The following is a 21,067-nucleotide window of genomic DNA, read 5'->3' on the forward strand; positions in this document are numbered from 1 at the left end:
TAGTTGGTGAACCAGGCGAGGCAATCATTTGAGAAACCAAGGCTATCGAGTCTGCCGATGAGGAAGTGATGATTGACAGAGTCGAAAGCCTTGGCCAGGTCAATGAATACAGCTGCACAGTAATGTTTCTTATCAATGGCAGTTAAGATATTATTTAGGACCTTGAGCGTGGCTGAGGTGCACCCATGACCAGCTCTGAAACCAGATTGCGTAGCGGAGAAGGTGCGGTGGGATTCGAAATGGTCGGTAATCAGTTGGTTGACTTGGCTTTCGAAGACCCTAGAAAGGCAGGGTAGGATAGATATAGGTCTGTAGCAGGTTGGGTCTAGTGTCCCCTCTTTTGAAGAGGGGGATGACCGCAGCTGGTTTCCAATCTTTGGGAATCTCAGACGACACGAAAGAAAGGTTGAACAGGCTAGTAATAGGGGTTGCAACAATTTCAGCAGATAATTTTAGAAAGAAAGGGTCCAGATTGTCTAGCCCGGCTGATTTGTAGGGATCCAGATTTTGCAGCTCTTTCAGAACATCAGCTGACTGGATTTGGGAAAAGGAGAAATGGGGAAGGCTTGGGCGAGTTGCAGTGGGGAGTACAGTGCAGTTCACCGTGGTAGGTTTAGCCAGGTGGAAAGTATGGCCAGCCGTAGAAAAATGCTTAATGAAATGTTTAATTGTAGTGGATTTATCGGTGGTGACAGAGTTTCCTATCCTCAGTGCAGTGGGCACTGGGAGGAGGTGTTCTTATTCTCCATGGACTTTACAGTGTCCCAGAACTGTTTTGAGTTTGTGTTGCAGGAAGCAAATTTCTGCTTGAAAAAGCTAGCCTTGGCTTTTCTAACTGCCTGTGTTGTGTATATTGGTTTCTAACTTCCCTGAAAAGTTGCATATCACGGGGGCTGTTCGATGCTAATGCAGAACGCCATAGAATGTTTTTGTGGTGGTTAAGGGCAGTCAGGTCTGGAGAGAACCAAGGGCTATATCTGTTCCTGGTTTTACATTTCTTGAATGGGGCATGCTTATTTAAGATGGTGAGGAAGGCATTTAAAAAATAAAAAAACAGGCATTCTCTACTGACGGGATGAGGTTAATATCCTTCCAGGATACCCGGGCCAGGTCGATTTAGAAAGGCCTGCTCACTGAAGTGTTTCAGGGAGCGTTTGACAGTGATGAGTGTAGGTCGCTTGACCGCTGACCCATTACGGATGCAAGCAATGAGGCTGTGATCGCTGAGATCGTGGTTGAAAACAGCAAAGGTGTATTTAGAGGGCAAGTTGGTTAGGATGATATCTATGAGGGTGCTTGTGTTAACGGTAGGTTCATTGATAATTTAATATATATTTAAGCAGTGTGTGAGTTTCAAGTTTGGAGAAAAAAAATTTCACCATTAAAAATGTACCTATTTATAAGAAAATAATTTTTGATAACTTTTGATTGTGTTTTCCTGCTTATAGAACATTTGCACTTTTAGCCTACTACCATGTGCGCATTGCTGCTCTTATAATGTGAAGAAATAGCCTAATCGTTTATCAATATTTTAAACTAAACGTTCTGATTAGCCACATTGCTTAAAACTGTTTTTTGATGATAGTGGTTGTATTAATCTGGGATCTATCGCATCCCACAACTGTCTCAGACTATGTTTGGAATATTTATTTATTGCACAGAATAGCTGACTTTTGCACTATGGGGGATAGTAAATTGGCATAGGCTAGTGCTTTTGCTGTTCGTTAGGCCTACTCATCTTGTTGGCTGACGAAAAGTAAATGTGGACAGTTCTTCCAATTTCTTAAATATGCACCTAAAAATTGGATAAGGACACTCGCGTTTGCATCCCCAATGTGTCTGTCTTCACTTGTAGCCTGTGAGAAAGACCCGAAAACGTGACAGAGAGCCTTGTGAGTGAGAGGCGCTTCGGATTGTGCAGCACACTCAGGGAGAAGGGCAAATATTTAGATTTTATTCAGGTTTCTTCAATTGTATTCTTCATACTATAAAATATAAAAAATGGCATGGAATTATAAGCAAATCTTGTCTGCTAAATGAACTAGTGTAGCCCGCAGCCATTTGGCAAAGCCACATCAGGACCTAACATAAGGACAAATCAAGAGTATGCCATTTTTTTTCTTTGGAAATAGACCACATTTTCTTCATATTATGCTTCTTTAGATCTAAAATAAATAATGGAAAAATAAATAATGCATTTATTGTGAAAGTTTAGGCTATATTACATATGTTTATTAGAATTTTTAAAAGGGCATGTAGACTATGTGTGGAAGCCAGGAGATGCTAAATGTGTTTGGTAATTAACGGTCAATTACCTCCAGTTATTTGCTTGACAATCACAGTCTGACAAAATTTTGTCACTGCCACAGCCCTAGGGGTGACATCTAGGGTTGCACATATTGGGGAATATATGGGAATTAACAGGAATACATGCAAATTAATATTAATACCATTTAAATGTAGATGTTTTTTGCATTGGATATATTTACCATGTAATATGGAGACAGAAACATAAACCTTTTCGTAAGTAGACATAATTGCAAATGATTATATCCTTCCAATAGAAATAAATAAAACAATTTAGTTACGAATTGAACTTAAATTAAATGAGTTGACTCTCCACATGGGATGATTTCACTGAACAACAAAAGGGAATATTGAATGATCCCCAATGTTCCATCTCCCAAAAAACGTTTTCAACATACATCTGTAAAATGAAAGTCTAGAAACTAACGCTTTGGTTGTCTTCCTCTCTCCCTGGACCTCCTCAATGTCCACCTCTTAAACATCAGACTGAGGCCTCATCTTCACTGTCACTTTCCAACCTTGTTGAGGGTGGCTCGTTGTCAGGCTCAAGAAGCCTCAAATTTGTCCGGATGGCCACCAATTTTTCAACCCTTTATATTGGTCAGCCTGTTGCGTGCTTTGGTGTGTGTGTGTGTTCTCAAACAAGGACCAGTTACACTCTGAGGCGGCTGATGTTGGTGGGATTCGGAGGATGATGGAGGCAACGGGAAAGAGCCACAAAGTCCCTTCCATCAGGTGGCTGACGAGAAATGTTGGCACGACTGCCATATTGCATCTCCATCCCAAAGCCCTTGCTTGGAAGTATACTTCGCCAAACTCAAGAACCTTGCCCTCATTCAGGCCAAGGTGAGACATGGTAGTGATGACACCATAGGCCTTGTTGATCTCTGCACCAGACAGGATGCTCTTGCCAGCATACTTGGGGTCCAACATGTATGCTGCGGCATGTATGGGCTTCAGGCAGAAGTCTTCATGCTTTTTGATGTATTTAAGAACAGCTGTTTCCTCTGCTTGGAGCAACAGTGAAGTGGGCAGGGCAGTACGGATTTCTTATCTTAGATCTGCAAGAGGTCTGAACATCAGACAGGATGGCATTGTCTCCCTCAATCTATGCAATGGCTACTGCTATAGGGTTCAGGAGTTTCAAGCTGTTTACCACTCTCTCCCAAAATACATCATCCAGGAGGATCCTCTTGATGGGGCTGTCCATATCGGCAGACTGTGATATGGCCATTTCTTGGAGAGACTCCTTCCCCTCCAGGAGACTGTCAAGCATGATGACATCACAACGTCAATGGGTGTTGCTGGGCAGCTTCAATGTGGTGCTCCTATTCTTCTCACTTTGCTAATTGAGGTAGATTGCTGCTGCAACTTGATGACCTTTCACATACCTAACCATTTCCTTGGCTCTCTTGTAGTGTTTCTATTGTTTTCAGTGCCATGATGTCCTTAAGGAACAGATTCATGCATGATGTGAGGGTAGGACTTCTCCACTTTAGACCAAGCATCCTTCATGTTCGCAGCATTGTCTGTCACCAGTGCAAATACTTTCTATGGTCCAAGGTCATTGATGACTGCCTTCAGCTCATCTGCAATGTAGAGACCAGTATGTCTGTTGTCCCTTGTGTCTGTGCTCTTGTAGAATACTGGTTGAGGGGTGGAGATGATGTAGTTAATTATTCCTTGCCCACAAACATTTGACCACCCATCAGAGATGATTGCAATACAGTCAGCTTTCTCTATGACTTGCTTGGCCTTCACTTGAACTCTGAACTCGGCATCCTGCAAAATAGTAGATAAAGCATGTCTAGTTGGAGGGTGCTGGGTGAAGAACATTCAGAAATCTCTTCCAAAACACATTGCCTGTGAACATCAGAGGTAAACCACTTGCATATAAAGCTCAAGCAAGACATTCATCAGCATTTCTCTGACTACGTTCCTCCATTGAGTCAAAAAAACTTCTGATTCCAGGAGGACCATGAGCTGTTGCTATCGATAAGGTGTCTGATTCATCATTTTCACCTCGAATAGAATTGGGGGGACTTTTGTCAGAGGTTGCTTGTTGTGAGCGCTGAGGGAATTGTATGCACTTGGCCAGATGATTCTGCATCTTTGTTGCATTCTTCAACAAATGTTTTGGCACAGTATTTGCAAATGTACACAGCTTTTCCTTCTACATTAGCTGCAGTCAAATGTCTCCACACATCAGATAGTGTTCATGGCATTTTCCTGTAAAGATTTTTTTATATAAATGTAATAAAAAAACAATACAATTCCATGTCACCCTCCGATCCAACAGGTCCCAGACATGCTCAATGGGATTGAGATCCGGGCTCTTCGCTGGCCATGGCAGAACACTGACATTAAAACTGACAGTGAAATCACGCACAGAACGAGCAGTATGGCTGGTGGCATTGTCATGTCAGGATGAGCTGCAGGAAGGGTACCACATGAGGGAGGAGGATGTCTTCCCTGTAACGCACAGAGTTTAGATTGCCTGCAATGACAACAAGCTCAGTCCGATGATGCTGTGACACACCGCCCCAGACCATGACGGACTCTCCACCTCCAAATCGATCCCGCTCCAGAGTACAGGCCTTGGTGAAACCCTCATTCCTTCGACGATAAACGTGAATCCGACCATCACCCCTGGTGAGACAAAACCGCGACTCGTCAGTGAGGAGCACTTTTTGCCACTCTTGTCTGGTCCAGCGACGGTGGGTTTGTGCCCATAGGCGACGTTGTTGCCGGTGATATCTGGTGAGGACCTGCCTTACAACAGGCCTACAAGCCCTCAGTCCAGCCTCTCTCAGCCTATTGCAGACAGTCTGAGCACTCAATTCTCGGGCAGACTCTTTTCTCTGTATATATCAATGATGTTGCTCTTGCTGCGGGCGATTCCCTGATCCACCTCTACGCAGACGACACCATTCTATATACTTCCGGCCTGTCCTTGGACACTGTGCTATCTAACCTCCAAACGAGCTTCAATGCCATACAACACTCCTTCCGTGGCCTCCAACTGCACTTAAACGCTAGTAAAACCAAATGCATGCTTTTCAACCGTTCGCTGCCTGCACCAGCACGCCTGACTAGCATCACCACCCTGGATGGTTCCGACCTTGAATATGTGGATATCTATAAGTACCTAGGTGTCTGGCTAGACTGTAAACTCTCCTTCCAGACTCATATCAAACATCTCCAATCGAAAATCAAATCTAGAGTCGGCTTTCTATTCCGCAACAAAGCCTCCTTCACTCACGCCGCCAAACTTACCCTAGTAAAACTGACTATCCTACCGATCCTCGACTTCGGTGATGTCATCTACAAAATTGCTTCCAACACTCTACTCAGCAAACTGGATGCAGTTTATCTAAAGCTAAAAAAAAACTAAAGCACCTTATACCACCCACCACTGCGACCTGTATGCTCTAGTCGGCTGGCCCTCGCTACATATTCGTCGCCAGACCCACTGGCTCCAGGTCATCTACAAGTCCATGCTAGTTAAAGCTCCACCTTATCTCAGTTCACTGGTCACGATGGCAACACCCACCCGTAACACGCGCTCCAGCAGGTGTATCTCACTGATCATCCCTAAAGCCAACACCTCATTTGGCCGCCTTTCGTTCCAGTTCTCTGCTGCCTGTGACTGGAACGAATTGCAAAAATCGCTGAAGTTGGAGACTTATCTCCCTCACCAACTTCAAACATCTGCTATCTGAGCAGCTAACCGATCGCTGCAGCTGTACATAGTCTATCGGTAAATAGCCCACCCAATTTACCTACCTCATCCCCATACTGTTTTTATTTATTTACTTTTCTGCTCTTTTGCACACCAGTATCTCTACCTGTACATGAGCATCTGATCATTTATCACTCCAGTGTTAATCTGCAAAATTGTAATTATTCGCCTACCTCCTCATGCCTTTTGCACACAATGTATATAGACTCTCCTTTTTTTATACTGTGTTATTGACTTGTTAATTGTTTACTCCATGTGTAACTCTGTGTTGTCTGTTCACACTGCTATGCTTTATCTTGGCCAGGTCGCAGTTGCAAATGAGAACTTGTTCTCAACTAGCCTACCTGGTTAAATAAAGGTGAAATAAAAAAAATGGAGGGATTGTGCGTTCCTGATGTAACTCGGGCAGTTGTTGTTGCCATCCTGTACCTGTCCCGTAGATGTGATGTTCGGATGTACCGATCCTGTGCGGGTGTTGTTACATGTGGTCTGCCGCTGTGAGGACGATCAGCTGTCCGTCCTGTCTCCCTGTAGCGCTGTCTTAGGCGTCTCACAGTACGGACATTGCAATTTATTGCCCTGGCCACATCTGCAGTCCTCATGCCTCCTTGCAGCATGCCTAAGGCACGTTCACGCAGATGAGCAGGGACCCTGGGCATCTTTCTTTTGGTGTTTTTCAGAGTCAGTAGAAAGGCCTCTTTATTGTCCTAAGTTTTCATAACTATGACCTTAATTGCCTACCGTCTGTAAGATGTTAGTGTCTTAACGACAGTTCCACAGGTGCATTTTCATTAATTGTTTATGGTTCATTTAACAAGCATGAGAAACCGTGTTTAAAACCTTCACAATGAAGATCTGGGAAGTTATTTGGATTTTTACGAGTTATCTTTGAAAGAAAGGGTACTGAAAAAGGTGTGTTTTTTTTTGTTGCTGAGTTTATAAAATATATTCACCCCACCCAGTATGGTAATCAAAACTTACCAGAAAGCTTGTAGTTCTTGGCTCAGACAGTGTCGTAGTGTGGGCTCAATATCATCTCATTTGTGTGCAAGATCTTGAGAATCAGCTGTACATGCAGAGGGTTGCAATTCCATTGAATTGGGGATAGTTTAACCAAAATATGCCACAAGACCTAGAATTGCCTTATGTGTATCCCACAAAGAAGGTTAACTGTTATAAGCTAACGTTTTTGATGAATTTAAGCAAAATTCCCCAAATTCCAGGGTTTAACTTCCCATGGGAAAATTCCGGAAATTTACCGGATACTTTCCGACCCTTTACAACCCTTGGCCAATCCACCCTCTCCTCTTCTCCTTTTCCCTCATTACACCTAAGAATATTTCCCTATTTTTATAACCATACAGAGGGGTTGGAAATAGGTTGCTGTACTCAGTCACTTAATTTGGTCTCCTATCCGTCATGGTTAGGAGGGAGAAATGGAAAGTATGAACATTGGTTTAGGATGGAATGAAGGACAGTGTTCTCGGTGTGTGTTCTGTTTGCCTTTAAAAAAAAAACTCTTACCTCTTTTTCTCCCCAATTTTCGTGGTATCCAATTGGTAGTTCCAGTCTTGTCTCATCGCTGCAACTCCAGTACGGACTCGGGAGAGGCTGAGGTTGATAGCCATGCGTCCTCCATAACACGACCCAACCAAGCCGCACTGCTTCTTGACACAATGCCCGCTTAACCCAACCATAGTGTCGGAGGAAACACTATACACCTGGTGACCATGTCAGAGTGCATGCGCTCGGCCCGCCACAAGGGGTCACTAGTGCGCGATGGGACAAGGACATCCCTGCCGGTCAAACCCTCCCCTAACCCGGATGACCCTGTGCCAGTTGTGCGCCGCCCTATGGGTCTCCCGGAGAGCATTAGGTTCAACTGGGCTGTCGTTAGGTGGGACCGAGTTGTGGTTATGATAATGGAAACAGGCAGTGCATCACCATTCACCATTTTGTCTGTCACAAAACATAAAAAGGCATGGTTGTCATGGCAATCCCCTTACCTCTATTCTTGACACAGTAGTGATATTTTTCCAGTCCAGTGATTGAGTGGAAATTGTGTAATATTAGTGTACCTCAAAGCACCAGTGATTGGCTTCCAGAAGATGGCATCATTAGCACATGTATGAGTCTCTGACTAAACCCCAGGGAGCAAGGGTATAGAATTGCAAAACCATCAGTTGATATAATTAAGTATTGCTGACAGAGCTGAATTCAACATTTCTTTGCTTTAACCATGACAAGTGTTCTTTAGTTTGATGATGGTGTCCTTGACTGGCCATGTGTAAGCAATATTTTGGGCTTGGGTGGTTTTTGTTCGGGGTTAGCCTACTCGTTGATGTTATTGATGTGACTGCTTGACACCATCCTATCCTCCACCCTGGCATGTCATGTGGTCTGTCTGTTTTCAGCATATGGCATTACAATGGGCACTTTGACTGGCACAAAGCCTGGAAATAAGGTATACAGTGCTGACGACAACCTTCCTTATCATGTCCTCTCAGTGTTTTTCCTATAGGTCGGTCATGCGGTCACCCCTGGTGTTCTGTGACCTAGGTGACAGGGCAGGGTCCTGACTCCTTACGACAGATGTTGGGCACCCGCCCGCCGAGAGACTGATTTAATGTGAAGGAGTCATTTTTGGAGGGTCCGGTATTTATATTTCCTAACACGGCCATCAGGGCTGGTGGGGAGTTGAGTATGGTAATGGAGAGGAGGGGTAGATGAATGCACAGGTTAGTGTAAACACATTGGTTGATCTGGAAAATGTACAACTCACTATCTTATGGTAATAAGTAAGTATGTAGCGCCCTCTTAGGCTGATGCCCTGAACTGCAATTTTCTGAAGAGACATTTTTCTATGCAGGCATGCAGTTGCTCTATCTTGTCTTTTTTTGAGCTGATAGTTCAGGTCTGTACACAACGAGTTGACAGTTTGTTGGCTGATCATGACAGTTAGCAGTTATTGTAAACTAGAAGCCAACTTGCTCGCATTGCACAAAACACCTGGTTTTAGTCTCTCCCACACCCTCGATGTGCAGAAAGCATGTACCCTGCAGAGAGGGGGCTGTATGTGGCTCAGGGAACCCTCATTTGCAGGGATACCCTCTCCCCCTCACAGTAATGTCACTATAAGGCAGGTGTTTCCTGTCAAGAAGCTTGAAGTACGCTCATCTCAAAGAACCCCACCTTTTAGATCTCCGCTTTAGAAGCTATCAAATGTCAATGATGCAAGTCTGCTCAGAGCCTGGCCTAGTGATCTACACAGTTGTAGAATGTTCAGGGTAATTTCCTCTTGTCTTAAAAACTTCCAGGTCAAGTAGGTAGTACGTACAGCTTTGTCTTTAAGACAAAGTTAGCCTGGCATGGTTCATTAACATTCCACTTGGACAAAGTTTTATTTGACATCTGTTGTGTGATTCCAGGACTGCCACTTTACTTCAATGAGTTAAGATTGTTCTAACTCCAGGAACCTGCTCTTATTTGGGGTTTATCAGTCCTCGCCAGCCTCCAAGGCTGTGGTGCATGGTTAGCCTACTGCAGACCAGAGTGGCCATGGCAGCCAGGGCTCCCAGGGTTGGGTCTAGGTAGCAAAAATGGCACTGACCCAGTTTGGGATATGGTTTTGGGCTGCGTTCCCTGACCTGAATCGGCCCTAATCTTGCCCTCCAAATCCATTTGGTACTAATGTTATCAAAGCTATTTCTGACACGGGTGTGTGTGTGTGTGTAGTCCATCTTTAGTTTCTTGTCTCTAGACTAGATTCTAAAGTGTAGGAGATGGTGAAATATATCATCATCCATGAGAGCCTATGGTTAAATCACAGCCTATTAGTGCAAATTGTTTCTGAAATAAACTGCCATCACAATAAGTCTACTAGAGATTAAGGAGAGTTAATTCTTCCCTTTTAATGAATACGTTATGTTGTGGGCTCTCCTGACATTTATTGCTGAAAAATTGAAAATGGGCCATAATGGAACAATGGGCCACAAACACTGATGGTCCTACTGGCTGGTTGGATTACCCTCTGATACAGAACAGTGTGGACAAAGAAACTGAGTGGACATGAAAGACAGGGAGCATTGTCCGGAGAGCTGGCTGGCTGAGAAAGACATTGTCATCTTAACGTCCCAAATCTGCAGGTAATCCCCCCCATTTCATGCTAAGCTAACGCTCCCTCCATCTCTGTGCTGGGGCTGCAGGCCTGGGAGGCAGAGCAGACAGACTGAGGATTAAACCCAGCCCTGCCCAGGCTCCTCAGAGTTGGCAACCAGGCTTCGAACAATGCCCCTGCCTTCAAATAAAGGGATAATGTGTACTAGTTTAGGGTCATGAAATATTATATTTGAATAAAAAGAAAATAATGCATAAAAACAATCCATTAATATATCATTTTTGTGCAATTCATATCTATAGGCTACATTGAAGTTCTTCTTTTATTGTTTTTATCTGGCATTAGTGCACAAGCCAAAGCTTTAGGGCCTAACTGTACGCGTACCAACTGAAACCTGGCACAGTGGATGCTATTCTGTTTCTCAATAAGGCTGCAAAAAGAAAGTAAGACAGAGTAGGCAATTATAGCCTCATAACTAGACAGTGGGTACTTTGATTTTCAAAACTCTTTTGTTATGTTTATTTTCTAAGCCTATTTATTTTGTATTATTATAATGCCCCTGTAAGATATTAGCCCATACAGGCAGTCAGCTTACAAGATGTACATTTATTTTTTCACATTTTGTTTAGTTTCAGCAAAATGATAGGCGGCGGACTGTTCAATAAGCCTTTCAAATGAATAGGCCTAAATGCTCATGAAAAATCGAAGGGGCAGAGTAGCCTAATTGTACAGTGCATTTTCACAAAAACATGTGCAAGTGTCAGTGCAAGTGTCAATTTAGGCTATTGTTTGAACTTTTTTCTTTCAGCAAAACATTATGCTACCTACTGTTCAATAGGCCTATATGTAAGTCCCATGCAGCCATTATTATCTATATCAATTCATTTCTGGGTTACAATTAAGTACCTCAGTGTGATGCATATATATATATATATATATATATATATATATATATATATATATATATATGCATTTTTTTTTTTTCATTTAAAATGTTCAACAAGCAACAAATGGCTTCTTAGCAAAGAGCAATTTTTCAAGACATAATTTAGTTAGGACTGTCTGGGAGTGGTCTTTGTGAGAAGGGGAAAACTAGCTGTTATTGGCAGAGGTTTGAAATGTTCTTATTGGTCTATTAACTACTTTACAGCCTTGCCAAAATTCTATCCCACCAAAACTATTCAAACAGCTCTTACACAAAGGGTATTATCATAATTTTCACTATTTCACAGTATTATTCCAACCTTGTGTTTTAGAATATATATTCAACATGTATTAATTTCAGTCAAAAACATATGTTCAGGGGGGGAGGGGGGGGCTGTACAGTGCATTTTCTATATTTGTGTGTCGGGTGAACATACAGCTAAACTAGTGTTTACTGCAGATTTGACAATAATGCCCAAATCAACCACTAACATGGCATTTGTCTAAGAACTGGATGGAATGGATTAGACATCTACAGTTGAAGTCGGAAGTTTACATACACTTAGGTTGGAGTCATTAAAACTCATTTTTCATGGCTTTAGAAGCTTCTGATAGGCTAATTGACATAATTTGAGTCAATTGGAGGCGTACCTGTGGATGCATTTCAAGGCCTACCTTCAAACTCAGTGCCTCTGCTTGACATCATGGGAAAATCAGCCAAGACCTCCACAAGTCTGGTTCATCCTTGGGAACAATTTCCAAACGCCTGAAGGTACCACGTTCATCTGTACAAACAATAGTACGCAAGTATAAACACCATGGGACCACGCAGCCGTCATACTGCGCAGGAAGGAGACGCGTTCTGTCTCCTAGAGATGAACGTACTTTGGTGCGAAAAGTGCAAATCAATCCCAGAACAACAGCAAAAGACCTTGTGAAGATGCTGGAGGAAACCAGGTACAAAAGTATATCAACAGTAAAACGAGTCCAATAGCGACATAACCTGAAAGGCCGCTCAGCAAGGAAGAAGCCACTGCTCCAAAACCTCCATTAAAAAAAAAAGCCAGACAACTGTTTGCAACTGCACATGGAGACAAAGATCATACTTTTTGGAGAAATGTCCACTGGTCTGATGAAAAAAATAGAACTGTTTGGCCATAATGACCATCGTTATGTTTGGAGGAAAAAGGGGGATGCTTGCAAGCTGAAGAACACTATCCCAACCGTGAAGCATGGGAGTGGCAGCATCATGTTGTGGGAGGTGCTTTGCTGCAGGAGGGACTGGTGCACTTCACAAAATAGATGACGTCATGAGGGAGGAAAATTTATGTGGACATATTGAAGCAACATCTCAAGACATCAGTCAGGAAGAAAAAGTTTGGACGTAAATGGGTCTTCCAAATGGATAATGATCCCAAGCATACTTCCAAAGTTGTGGCAAAATGGCTTAAGGACAACAAAGTCAAGGTATTGGAGTGGCTGTCACAAAGCCCTGACCTCAATCTTATAGAAAATTTGTGAGCAGAACTGAAAAAGTGTGTGCGAGCAAGGAGGCCTACAAACCTGACTCAGTTACACCAGCTCTGTCAGGAGCAATGGGCCAAAATTCACCCAATTTATTGTGGGAAGCTTGTGGAAGGCTACCTGAAACGTTTGACCCAAGTTAAACAATTTAAAGGCAATGCTACCAAATACTAATTGAGTCCATGTAAACTTCTGACCCACTGGGTATGTGATGAAAGAAATAAAAGCTGAAATAAATCTCCCTGCTATTATTCTGACATTTCACTTTCTTAAAATAAAGTGGTGATCCTTACTGACCTAAAACAGGCAAATTTTACTTCGATTAAATGTCAGGAATTGTGAAAAACTGAGTTTAAATATATTTGGCTAAGGTGTATGTAAACTTCCGACTTCAACTGTATGTGAGGTAATTACCATACCTGATAGTTTAGGCAGATGTTCAATGTCAGCCAATCCACCTGTACTTTATTGATCCTCTTCTGTGTTCTTCCTCTGACACGCTGTGGTGATGTGTGTCAGGGTTGGTGAGCTCCGCCCTTTCCCTGGCACTCGTTCTGTTCTCCTCAACCCTTCCTTACCCCTCTCCCGCCTCCTACCAGCCCATCTGACCTTCTAAGCCCAATTAGAGGGTTGCTGAGCGTCCAGACGGCCCTGAGAGCTTTGCGCTTACCCAGCGAGGAACGCACCCTCCCTCTTTCTTTCTCTACACCTTCTCCACGTCTCTCTCTCTAGCTCCCATTAACACGTGCCTCTCCCTCGCTCGCTCCTTTAGTTTCCCTCCTCTCCCTCTTTCACGCATTATCCTCCCCTCATTTGGTGGGACCAGCTGCTGCTACCAAACATTTCAGTCGTTCCTTGTGGGCTCCGCGCTCCATTCTGCTGCTGCCCCCCTCCTGCAGCCAGCTCTCCGCTCTGCTGCCAGCGTCACCACCACCGCCCCTTTTCAGACAACACAGGGACAGACCGACAGCACTCCTCTCTTCTACTGACAAAATGACAGCCGTTCTGGACCTCAACCAGATTGCCATTGCCTGTTCGACCATTGATGTAATGGTGAGTGGGACTATGTCGGTTTGTGTGTGTGGTTGTGTTTTGCTGATATGCCAGTCACCCTGTGGCCTGCCTGTTGATTGTGTGCTAACAAAGCTAAAATCAAGCTGTCGGGGGTGTGTGTATGTGTGTGTGATTTTCTCTGCTCTGGCATGTGAAGGTGTGTTAGGTACTGTGGCGATGTGGGCGAGCGTATGACTGAGGGAACGAACAACCTGCTTCGCAAATTTGGGGCCAGTACCACTGCAAGCATTGTTTACCCCAGCAGGCGGAGTGGATGAATGGTGGTGAGGGCGGGAGTTCAGCACTGGGAGGGGTGCGGTTTAGAGGACAGGAGAAAGGTCTCTCTCCTTCTCTGCATTCCCTGTAATTACAGGAATCTAATATGGCACGGTTTGTTTTCCAGTCCCACTGACTGTTTTTTGTGTGCAGCATTTCTCTTAGAACCACCAGCTGGGACAAGGTTTATTTTTGAAATGGCTGCTCTTCTTGCTTGTGGAGTCACGGCCTGGTGCCACTGTGTGGACTGGACCAGACTGGGGGATGTAGCCAAATGTTGGCACAGAGCAGACTGTTTATCAGAACCCTGCCTCGCCTCCTGCTGAGACAACCTTGAACCTTTCTTCCTCATTTAGCTCAAAGTGGCTCTGTAAAACAATACCACTGATATGATGACAATGTTGCTTTTCTTTCCGTATTATGGAACAGTGTTATTTTGTAATATGGAACTAGTTTCAACTAGTTAACACAGCCGCACAGTCAGAATTGGCTTCAAAATGTGTTTTCTTTTGTCTTCATTTAAGGTTAGGATTAGGCATAGGGTTAGGGTTAGGTTTAAAATCACATTTTAAGAAGAACTTGTAGAAATGGGTGGCGTTTAGTCATAATTATGACTTTGTGGCTGTGGGCTCTGTGTTGTCGTGGTAACCAATAGTGTTCAGCGTGTGTGTTTTCTTTCAAGTGGAACTGATAGCATTTTATCTACTTTGCAGATATCAAACAGACAATCATTATATCAGTTAAACATAACAAATTCCCAGTTTATGCTACAAACCAACTTTTTATAAGAGGTTTTAAAATGAGATTCTATTTGACTCAGCATTCCATGATGAACACTAAGGCATTGTTGGCAGAATAGATGGATGCAATTTAATGCATGATTTAATGTAATTCACCAATACATTTCTTGGTAAATCACAGCTGGCCTGGTACATTGTTTGTTGCCTCCATTTGGGATGCACTGTTTCAATGACTCAATATTTTGGACAAAAACGGACGAATGTAACTAAGGCTGGGAATGTCAATACGATCAAACTAGCAAGGGCAATGATCACAATCTGTCATAATGTGGCTAATAGGCTAGCATATTTATATGGAAGGCCAAAAACACAGAGCGTAACGTTAGTTAGCTAGCTGGCTGCTAGGAGGATGTCATGTCAATGGAGGAGTGGGTGACTGAATTTTTCTTATATCATTTTTCGGTGGCTAAACACAGCTAGAGATGCAGGCGTCATTTGGTTAGCTAGCAAGAACTTGAATGACTTATCCAGTTAGCATATCTCTTGTATTCGCAAATTCACTCTGGCTATCTACTCCAATTTCAGAGTACTCTCATCTGGGTGTAGAATAACTGATGAATTTACAAACAAGCAACACCCTCTGAATATGACAGTGTCAGTAAACATAGGCAAAAAAAAGTAATAGTCAGTCACGAATGCTCTAGATAACATGTAAAAAGCCTAACCAGCTCTGCTAGGGTGAGTAAAATGGTCAGTGTGAGGTGTTCTCTCATTTGTGTCTGGAAGTAGCTAGCAAGTTAGACAACTTTAGCCAGTTAGCTTGGGTGCTTGGTTGGGACAAGCATGCTTTGGCAAGCAAGCTGCAGAAGGACGAGGAGGATACAATTCCCCATTGTTTATCAGTAAAATTTTGATGGCCAACTAGCTGAAGAAGTTTGAGGTTTTATCTAATGTTCCTTCGTTAGATATTAGCTCATCTTGCTCTGGCTAGCATTAGTTGTTGATCTTGTTGTTGATGTGCATAACTGAGGCAGAGAGAGCCTACCTTTTTCATGGTTGTTTCATCAATAGGAATGTAAAGTTCCAAATGTAAGAGAACTCGTGGTATTTACAGAATCCATTCAGGTGTATTTTGTGACCATGGAGAGCATCCTGATTGGTTGCATCACCGCCTGCTATGGCAACTGCCCCCCCCCCCTTCTTTGTTTTTACACTGCTGCTACTCTCTGTTTATTATCTGTGCATAGTCACTTTACCCCTACCTACATGTACAAATGACCTCGACTAACCTGTACCCCTGCACATTGACCCTTGTATATAGCCTTGTTATTGTTATTTTACAGTAATACTTTTTAATAAATGTTTTCACTTTAGTTTGGAAATATTTTCTTAACTGCATTGTTGGTTAAGGGCTTGTCAATAAGCATTTTACAGTAAGGTCTACACCAGTTGTATTCGGTGCGTCTGACGAATAAAGTTAGATTTTTGGCGAATGCGTTCTAATGATCTAAAGTCGTGCTGTTGCAACTGCCTGTAAACACACAGTCCAGTTCAAAGTGAATTATGGCAGGCCCTACTGCCTGTAAACACACAGTCCAGTTCAAAGTGAATGATGGCAGGCCCTACTGCCTGTAAACACACAGTCCAGTTCAAAGTGAATGATGGCAGGCCCTACTGCCTGTAAACACACAGTCCAGTTCAAAGTGAATTATGGCAGGCCCTACTTCCTGTAAACACACAGTCCAGTTCAAAGTGAATGATGGCAGGCCCTACTTCCTGTAAACACACAGTCCAGTTCAAAGTGAATGATGGCAGGCCCTACTGCCTGTAAACACACAGTCCAGTTCAAAGTGAATGATGGCAGGCCCTACTGCCTGTAAACACACAGTCCAGTTCAAAGTGAATGATGGCAGGCCCTACTGCCTGTAAACACACAGTCCAGTTCAAAGTGAATGATGGCAGGCCCTACTGCTTGTAAACACACAGTCCAGTTCAAAGTGAATGATGGCAGGCCCTACTGCTTGTAAACACTCAGTCCAGTTCAAAGTGAATGATGGCAGTCCTGTGTGGCAAAATACGTATTTGCATAAAGGCCTACTGTAGCTCTAATGGGCAATGGGGCACCTGTCTGCGTTGACTCCGGTCCTGGATGACAGGGATGTTTTATAGCTGCTTTCCCACTCTATATTGCTATAGAATTTTCACAAAGGCCTTAGTATACGTAATTCCAAAACATTCTAAGAATTTATGAAAATGACCAAGTCACATTTTTTTACATGTCATGTTCTTCCTGGGAGTGTATATGAACAGATTAAAATAAGATTTCATGTTGCTAAAATGCTGTCAGTTCCACTTTAACTAGGAAGTTACTCCTGTTGTCATTTAGAGGGGGTAAATTGCAGCAGCTGAGCCCCTCTCCCCATCACCTGACCCATCCACTGTTGACAACCTCTGCAGTGCTTCCCTCTTCTTTAGTCACAACAAGCCAAATATCAGCAGTGCACAGCACCCTTGACCTTGTGCCAGGAACACACAAAAACAAACAATGAGGCAGATAGGCCTATGTCTGATTTCAGAATTTTGGGGACTGCTGCTGGTTTCAATGCATTGAGTGCTTTGTTTACTGTCTTGTTTTTTCCATCAGGCTTCCATTTAATCTGGTAGTTAAAAGCCCTAAACTACACAACACATTTTTGTTTTGTGGGTTAGACTACAGTTGTGGCACAGAAGTGGCAACCTCTACTGGAGCCTCTTTGGTCAGTGACTAGGCTGTGTGCTCTGAAGGCACCTCACATGAAGCCTCCCTCGCACACTAACAACCTTTCACACAGCCTGGCCTTTCAACCGTCTCTTCTATTTTTACTCCTCCGCACCTAGATACTGTAGAGTGTCAGTCTTCCAGGTGTCAGCTGGAGGAGAACAACCACACACCATGAATTATGATTTGAGTGACGTTATTGTCCTCATCTGTGTGTCTTCCTTCTCCAATGTACTGATTATCATAGGGTGTGTATATGTTGATGCTTTTTTAAGACATGGGGTGTGTATGCAGCCAGCAGGCTGCTGAACAGCCTGGTTTAGCCTAATCTCCCCTACGTCTGTGTGGCAGCCATCCAGTGAGATCTGACGCAGTATGGCCCTCAAAACCACCCTCTCTGTGGTTTTCAACTGCACCAATGAACGGAAACTGAACACTGAAGCAGGCACACATATTTAGCAGTCCTATATTTGGGTCTCTGCTTTTCTATTACAGTATTCGATTATGAAATAGACATCACACCATTATTGCTACCAGACAAAAACATGCATCACACACAAAGTTATTGAAACCACAACACCAGTTTGACTTAACAGTTAGCCTACTAGTAGGGATGTCCAACGTTCAGCCAGCTGCATGAGCCTATGTCTAGAGTGCCTTGGTTAAACTGACCTTAGGACCATTGTTAAGTCTCTCCGTGGTTAAAGTAGGAAGAAATAGATGTAATTGTTGTTAGAATGTGAATGTGCTACATTTACTATCATATATTGATTTACCCGACAGACACATGTAGAAAACCCAATTTCATTGACGTTTGTCTGTTAGAAGAGTGCAAACGGTACATGTCGCTGCGGTTATGGTCCCAGTTCTATTGATTTCAATATAATATCGATGTGAGTGATTCATTTGCAGGCGCTATTGATTACAGTAGAACAAGCAAATCAATTCCAGTCTTGATGATCGCATGGTAGATATTGGTGAATGTATGTGGGAAGCAACTTATGTATTGGTCTTCAAAATATCACAACTTATTTCAGCATATTTATTATTAATCTTAAACTGGTGTTTTGACACTCATCCATAAACCAAAAAGCAATGACGACAGGAAGCAGCAACAGTATCATTTTCAATGTATGTTTTTAGGAATATAAATGGTATATAAAAAATTAAGTAGAATCATGTAGATTTGTTTATCAGTAAAAACTACTGAATGAGCCCAAAAATGTGCTATGATTTATTGATTTTGAAGATATTAGTGAAATAGTGAAAATATGTTTGTCCTGGCTACTACTAGAGTATGGTTGTTTCTCTATATGTATTGCCTTCGTTTATCGTGTTATGCTGATGGTGTGTGTGTGTCTGGAGGAAGTTGTGATCCGTTAAATGACATTCATGTGGAATTAGAGGCAGGCCTAAGGGCTGTGGACGGACTGCTATTTCCATCCTTAGATAATTAGATTAACCAGACATCAGCGGACGCTACCTTGTGGCAGGCAGTGCATCTGTGAGACAGGACATGGAACGGGCCCTGCTTCCTTAATCCACACAACATCTGCGTGTGTGTGTGTGGCAGTGGTGTGAGACTGAACAGTGTGGACACGCATGCAGAGTGGTGCAGAGCCACTTACACGTTGTCATTGTCACCACAGCCAAATGGGTCATGATCCAGCCTCCATTATCAGTCTGGATCATCATGTACAGTGCCTTCAGAAAGTATTCATACCCTTCGACTCCACATTTTGTTGTTACAGCCTGATTTCAAAATGGATTACATAGTCTCACCCGTCTACACACAATACCCCATAATGCCAAAGGGAATACATGTTTTTACAAATGTTTGCAAATTTATGAAGAATGAAATACAGAAATATCTCATTTACATAAGTATTCACACCCCTGAGTCAACACTTTGTAGAAGCACCTTTGGCAGCGATTACAGCTGTGAGTCTTTCTGGGTAAGTCTGTAAGAGCTTTCCACACATGGATTGTACAGTATTAGCATATTCTTAAAACAATTCTTCAAGCTCTGCAGAGTTGGTTGCTAATCATTGATAGACAGCCATTTTCAAGTCTTCCCATAGATTTTCAAACCGCTTTTTAAGTCAAAACTGTAACTAGATCACTCAGGAACATTCAATGTCGTCTTGGTAAGCAACTCCAGTGTATATTTGACCTTGTGTTTTAGGTTATTGTCCTGCTGAAAGGTGAATTTGTCTCCCAGTGTCTGGTGGAAATCAGACTGAACCAGGTTCTCCTCTAGGATTTTGCCTGTGCTTCGGTCTATTCCGTTTCTTTTTATCCTAAAAAGAACTCACTAGTCCTTGTCGATGACTAGCATACTCATAATATGATGCAGCTAATACCATGTTTGAAAATATGTATATAAAAAAAAAAATTGCGAGGCTTTGGAAAACATCCCTGATCTTTGTGGTTGAATCTTTGTTTGAAATTCACTGCTCGACTGAGGGACCTTACAGATGATTGTATTATGGAGTATTGTGTGTAGGCTAGTGACACAAAATCTCAATTGAATCCATTTTAAATTCAGGCTGTAACACAACAAAATGTGTAAAATGTCAAGGGGTGTGAATACTTTCTGAAAGCTCTGTAGGCTACCTGCTGACTGTTCCACTGCAGAGGACCCTGTTTTAATGTGTTCTACTGTATGAAACGCACATCCTTTGAGAGAATGATTGATTTTCTGTCTACTACTGGCACTTAGCCTCACTGAGAAAGTGTCCTACTCAGTGTATGAATTATGAATTGTGTTTTTCCTGAAATCTGCACCTCCCTATAGTGCTATGACTGTCACTAAAAGGCTGGCTCCTCTAAGCTCCACAGACACCCCAGACCATGCTGTCTTGTGTGTTCCAGGAGCATGACATCGAGACCCCCCATGGTGTCCTGCATGTGACAATGAGGGGCAGCCCCAAGGGCAACAGACCGGTCATCCTCACCTACCATGACATTGGACTCAACCGTGAGTACAGCATCACACACAGACAGACACAGGCTCTTATTTCAAAGCTTAGCTAGGCTAATCTCTCCAAACACACCTAATTACACTAAACAAAAATATAAACGCAACATGTAAAGTGTTGGTCCCATGTTTCAGGACCTGAAATAAAAGATCCCAGAAATGTTCAAATGCACAAAAAGCTTATTTCTCTCATTTTGTACACACATTTGTTTACATCCCTGTTGGTGAGCATTTCTCCTTTGCCAAGATAATCCATTGTTGTTTACATGTTATCTAATCCAATCCGTTGTGTGGGCGAGCGTTTTGCTGATGTCAACGTTGTCAACAGAGTGCCCCATGGTGGCGATAGGGTTATGGTATGGGCAGGGATAAACTATGGACAACAAACAGAATTGCATTTTATCGAAGGCAATTTGAATGCACAAAAACACAGTGACGAGATCTTGAGGTCCGTTGTGGGGCCCAATTATATTACTGTCATTTTATTTTTTAAGGTATCTGAACAACAGATGCATATCTGTATTCCCAGTCATGTAAAATCGATAGATTGGAGCCAAATGAGTTTATTTCAATTTGACTGATTTCCTCATATGAACTGTAACTTAGTAAAATCAATGAAATTGCTGCATGTTGCGCTTTATATTCT

The 21,067-nt window shown here is 42.8% G+C and overlaps 1 protein-coding gene across 11 annotated transcripts in view; it reads left to right on the top strand.

The window, feature by feature from the left end:
* LOC139416509 (protein NDRG3-like) overlaps window positions 1–21,067 on the top strand; it is a 77,418-nt gene that overhangs the window by 42,834 nt on the left and 13,517 nt on the right. For 8 of the 11 annotated variants that reach the window (XM_071165204.1, XM_071165196.1, XM_071165195.1 and 5 more), the window contains exon 4: window positions 20,316–20,421. In XM_071165204.1, coding sequence (XP_071021305.1) covers window positions 20,316–20,421 — 106 coding nt within the window. Of the gene's footprint in view, window positions 1–13,213; window positions 13,668–20,315; window positions 20,422–21,067 lie in introns of those variants that run through there. The other 3 variants (XM_071165199.1, XM_071165202.1, XM_071165205.1) reach the window with 2 other exon arrangements.

The sequence above is a fragment of the Oncorhynchus clarkii genome, chromosome 9, assembly GCF_045791955.1.
Source record: "Oncorhynchus clarkii lewisi isolate Uvic-CL-2024 chromosome 9, UVic_Ocla_1.0, whole genome shotgun sequence".
Classification (NCBI taxonomy): Eukaryota; Metazoa; Chordata; class Actinopteri; order Salmoniformes; family Salmonidae; genus Oncorhynchus; species Oncorhynchus clarkii.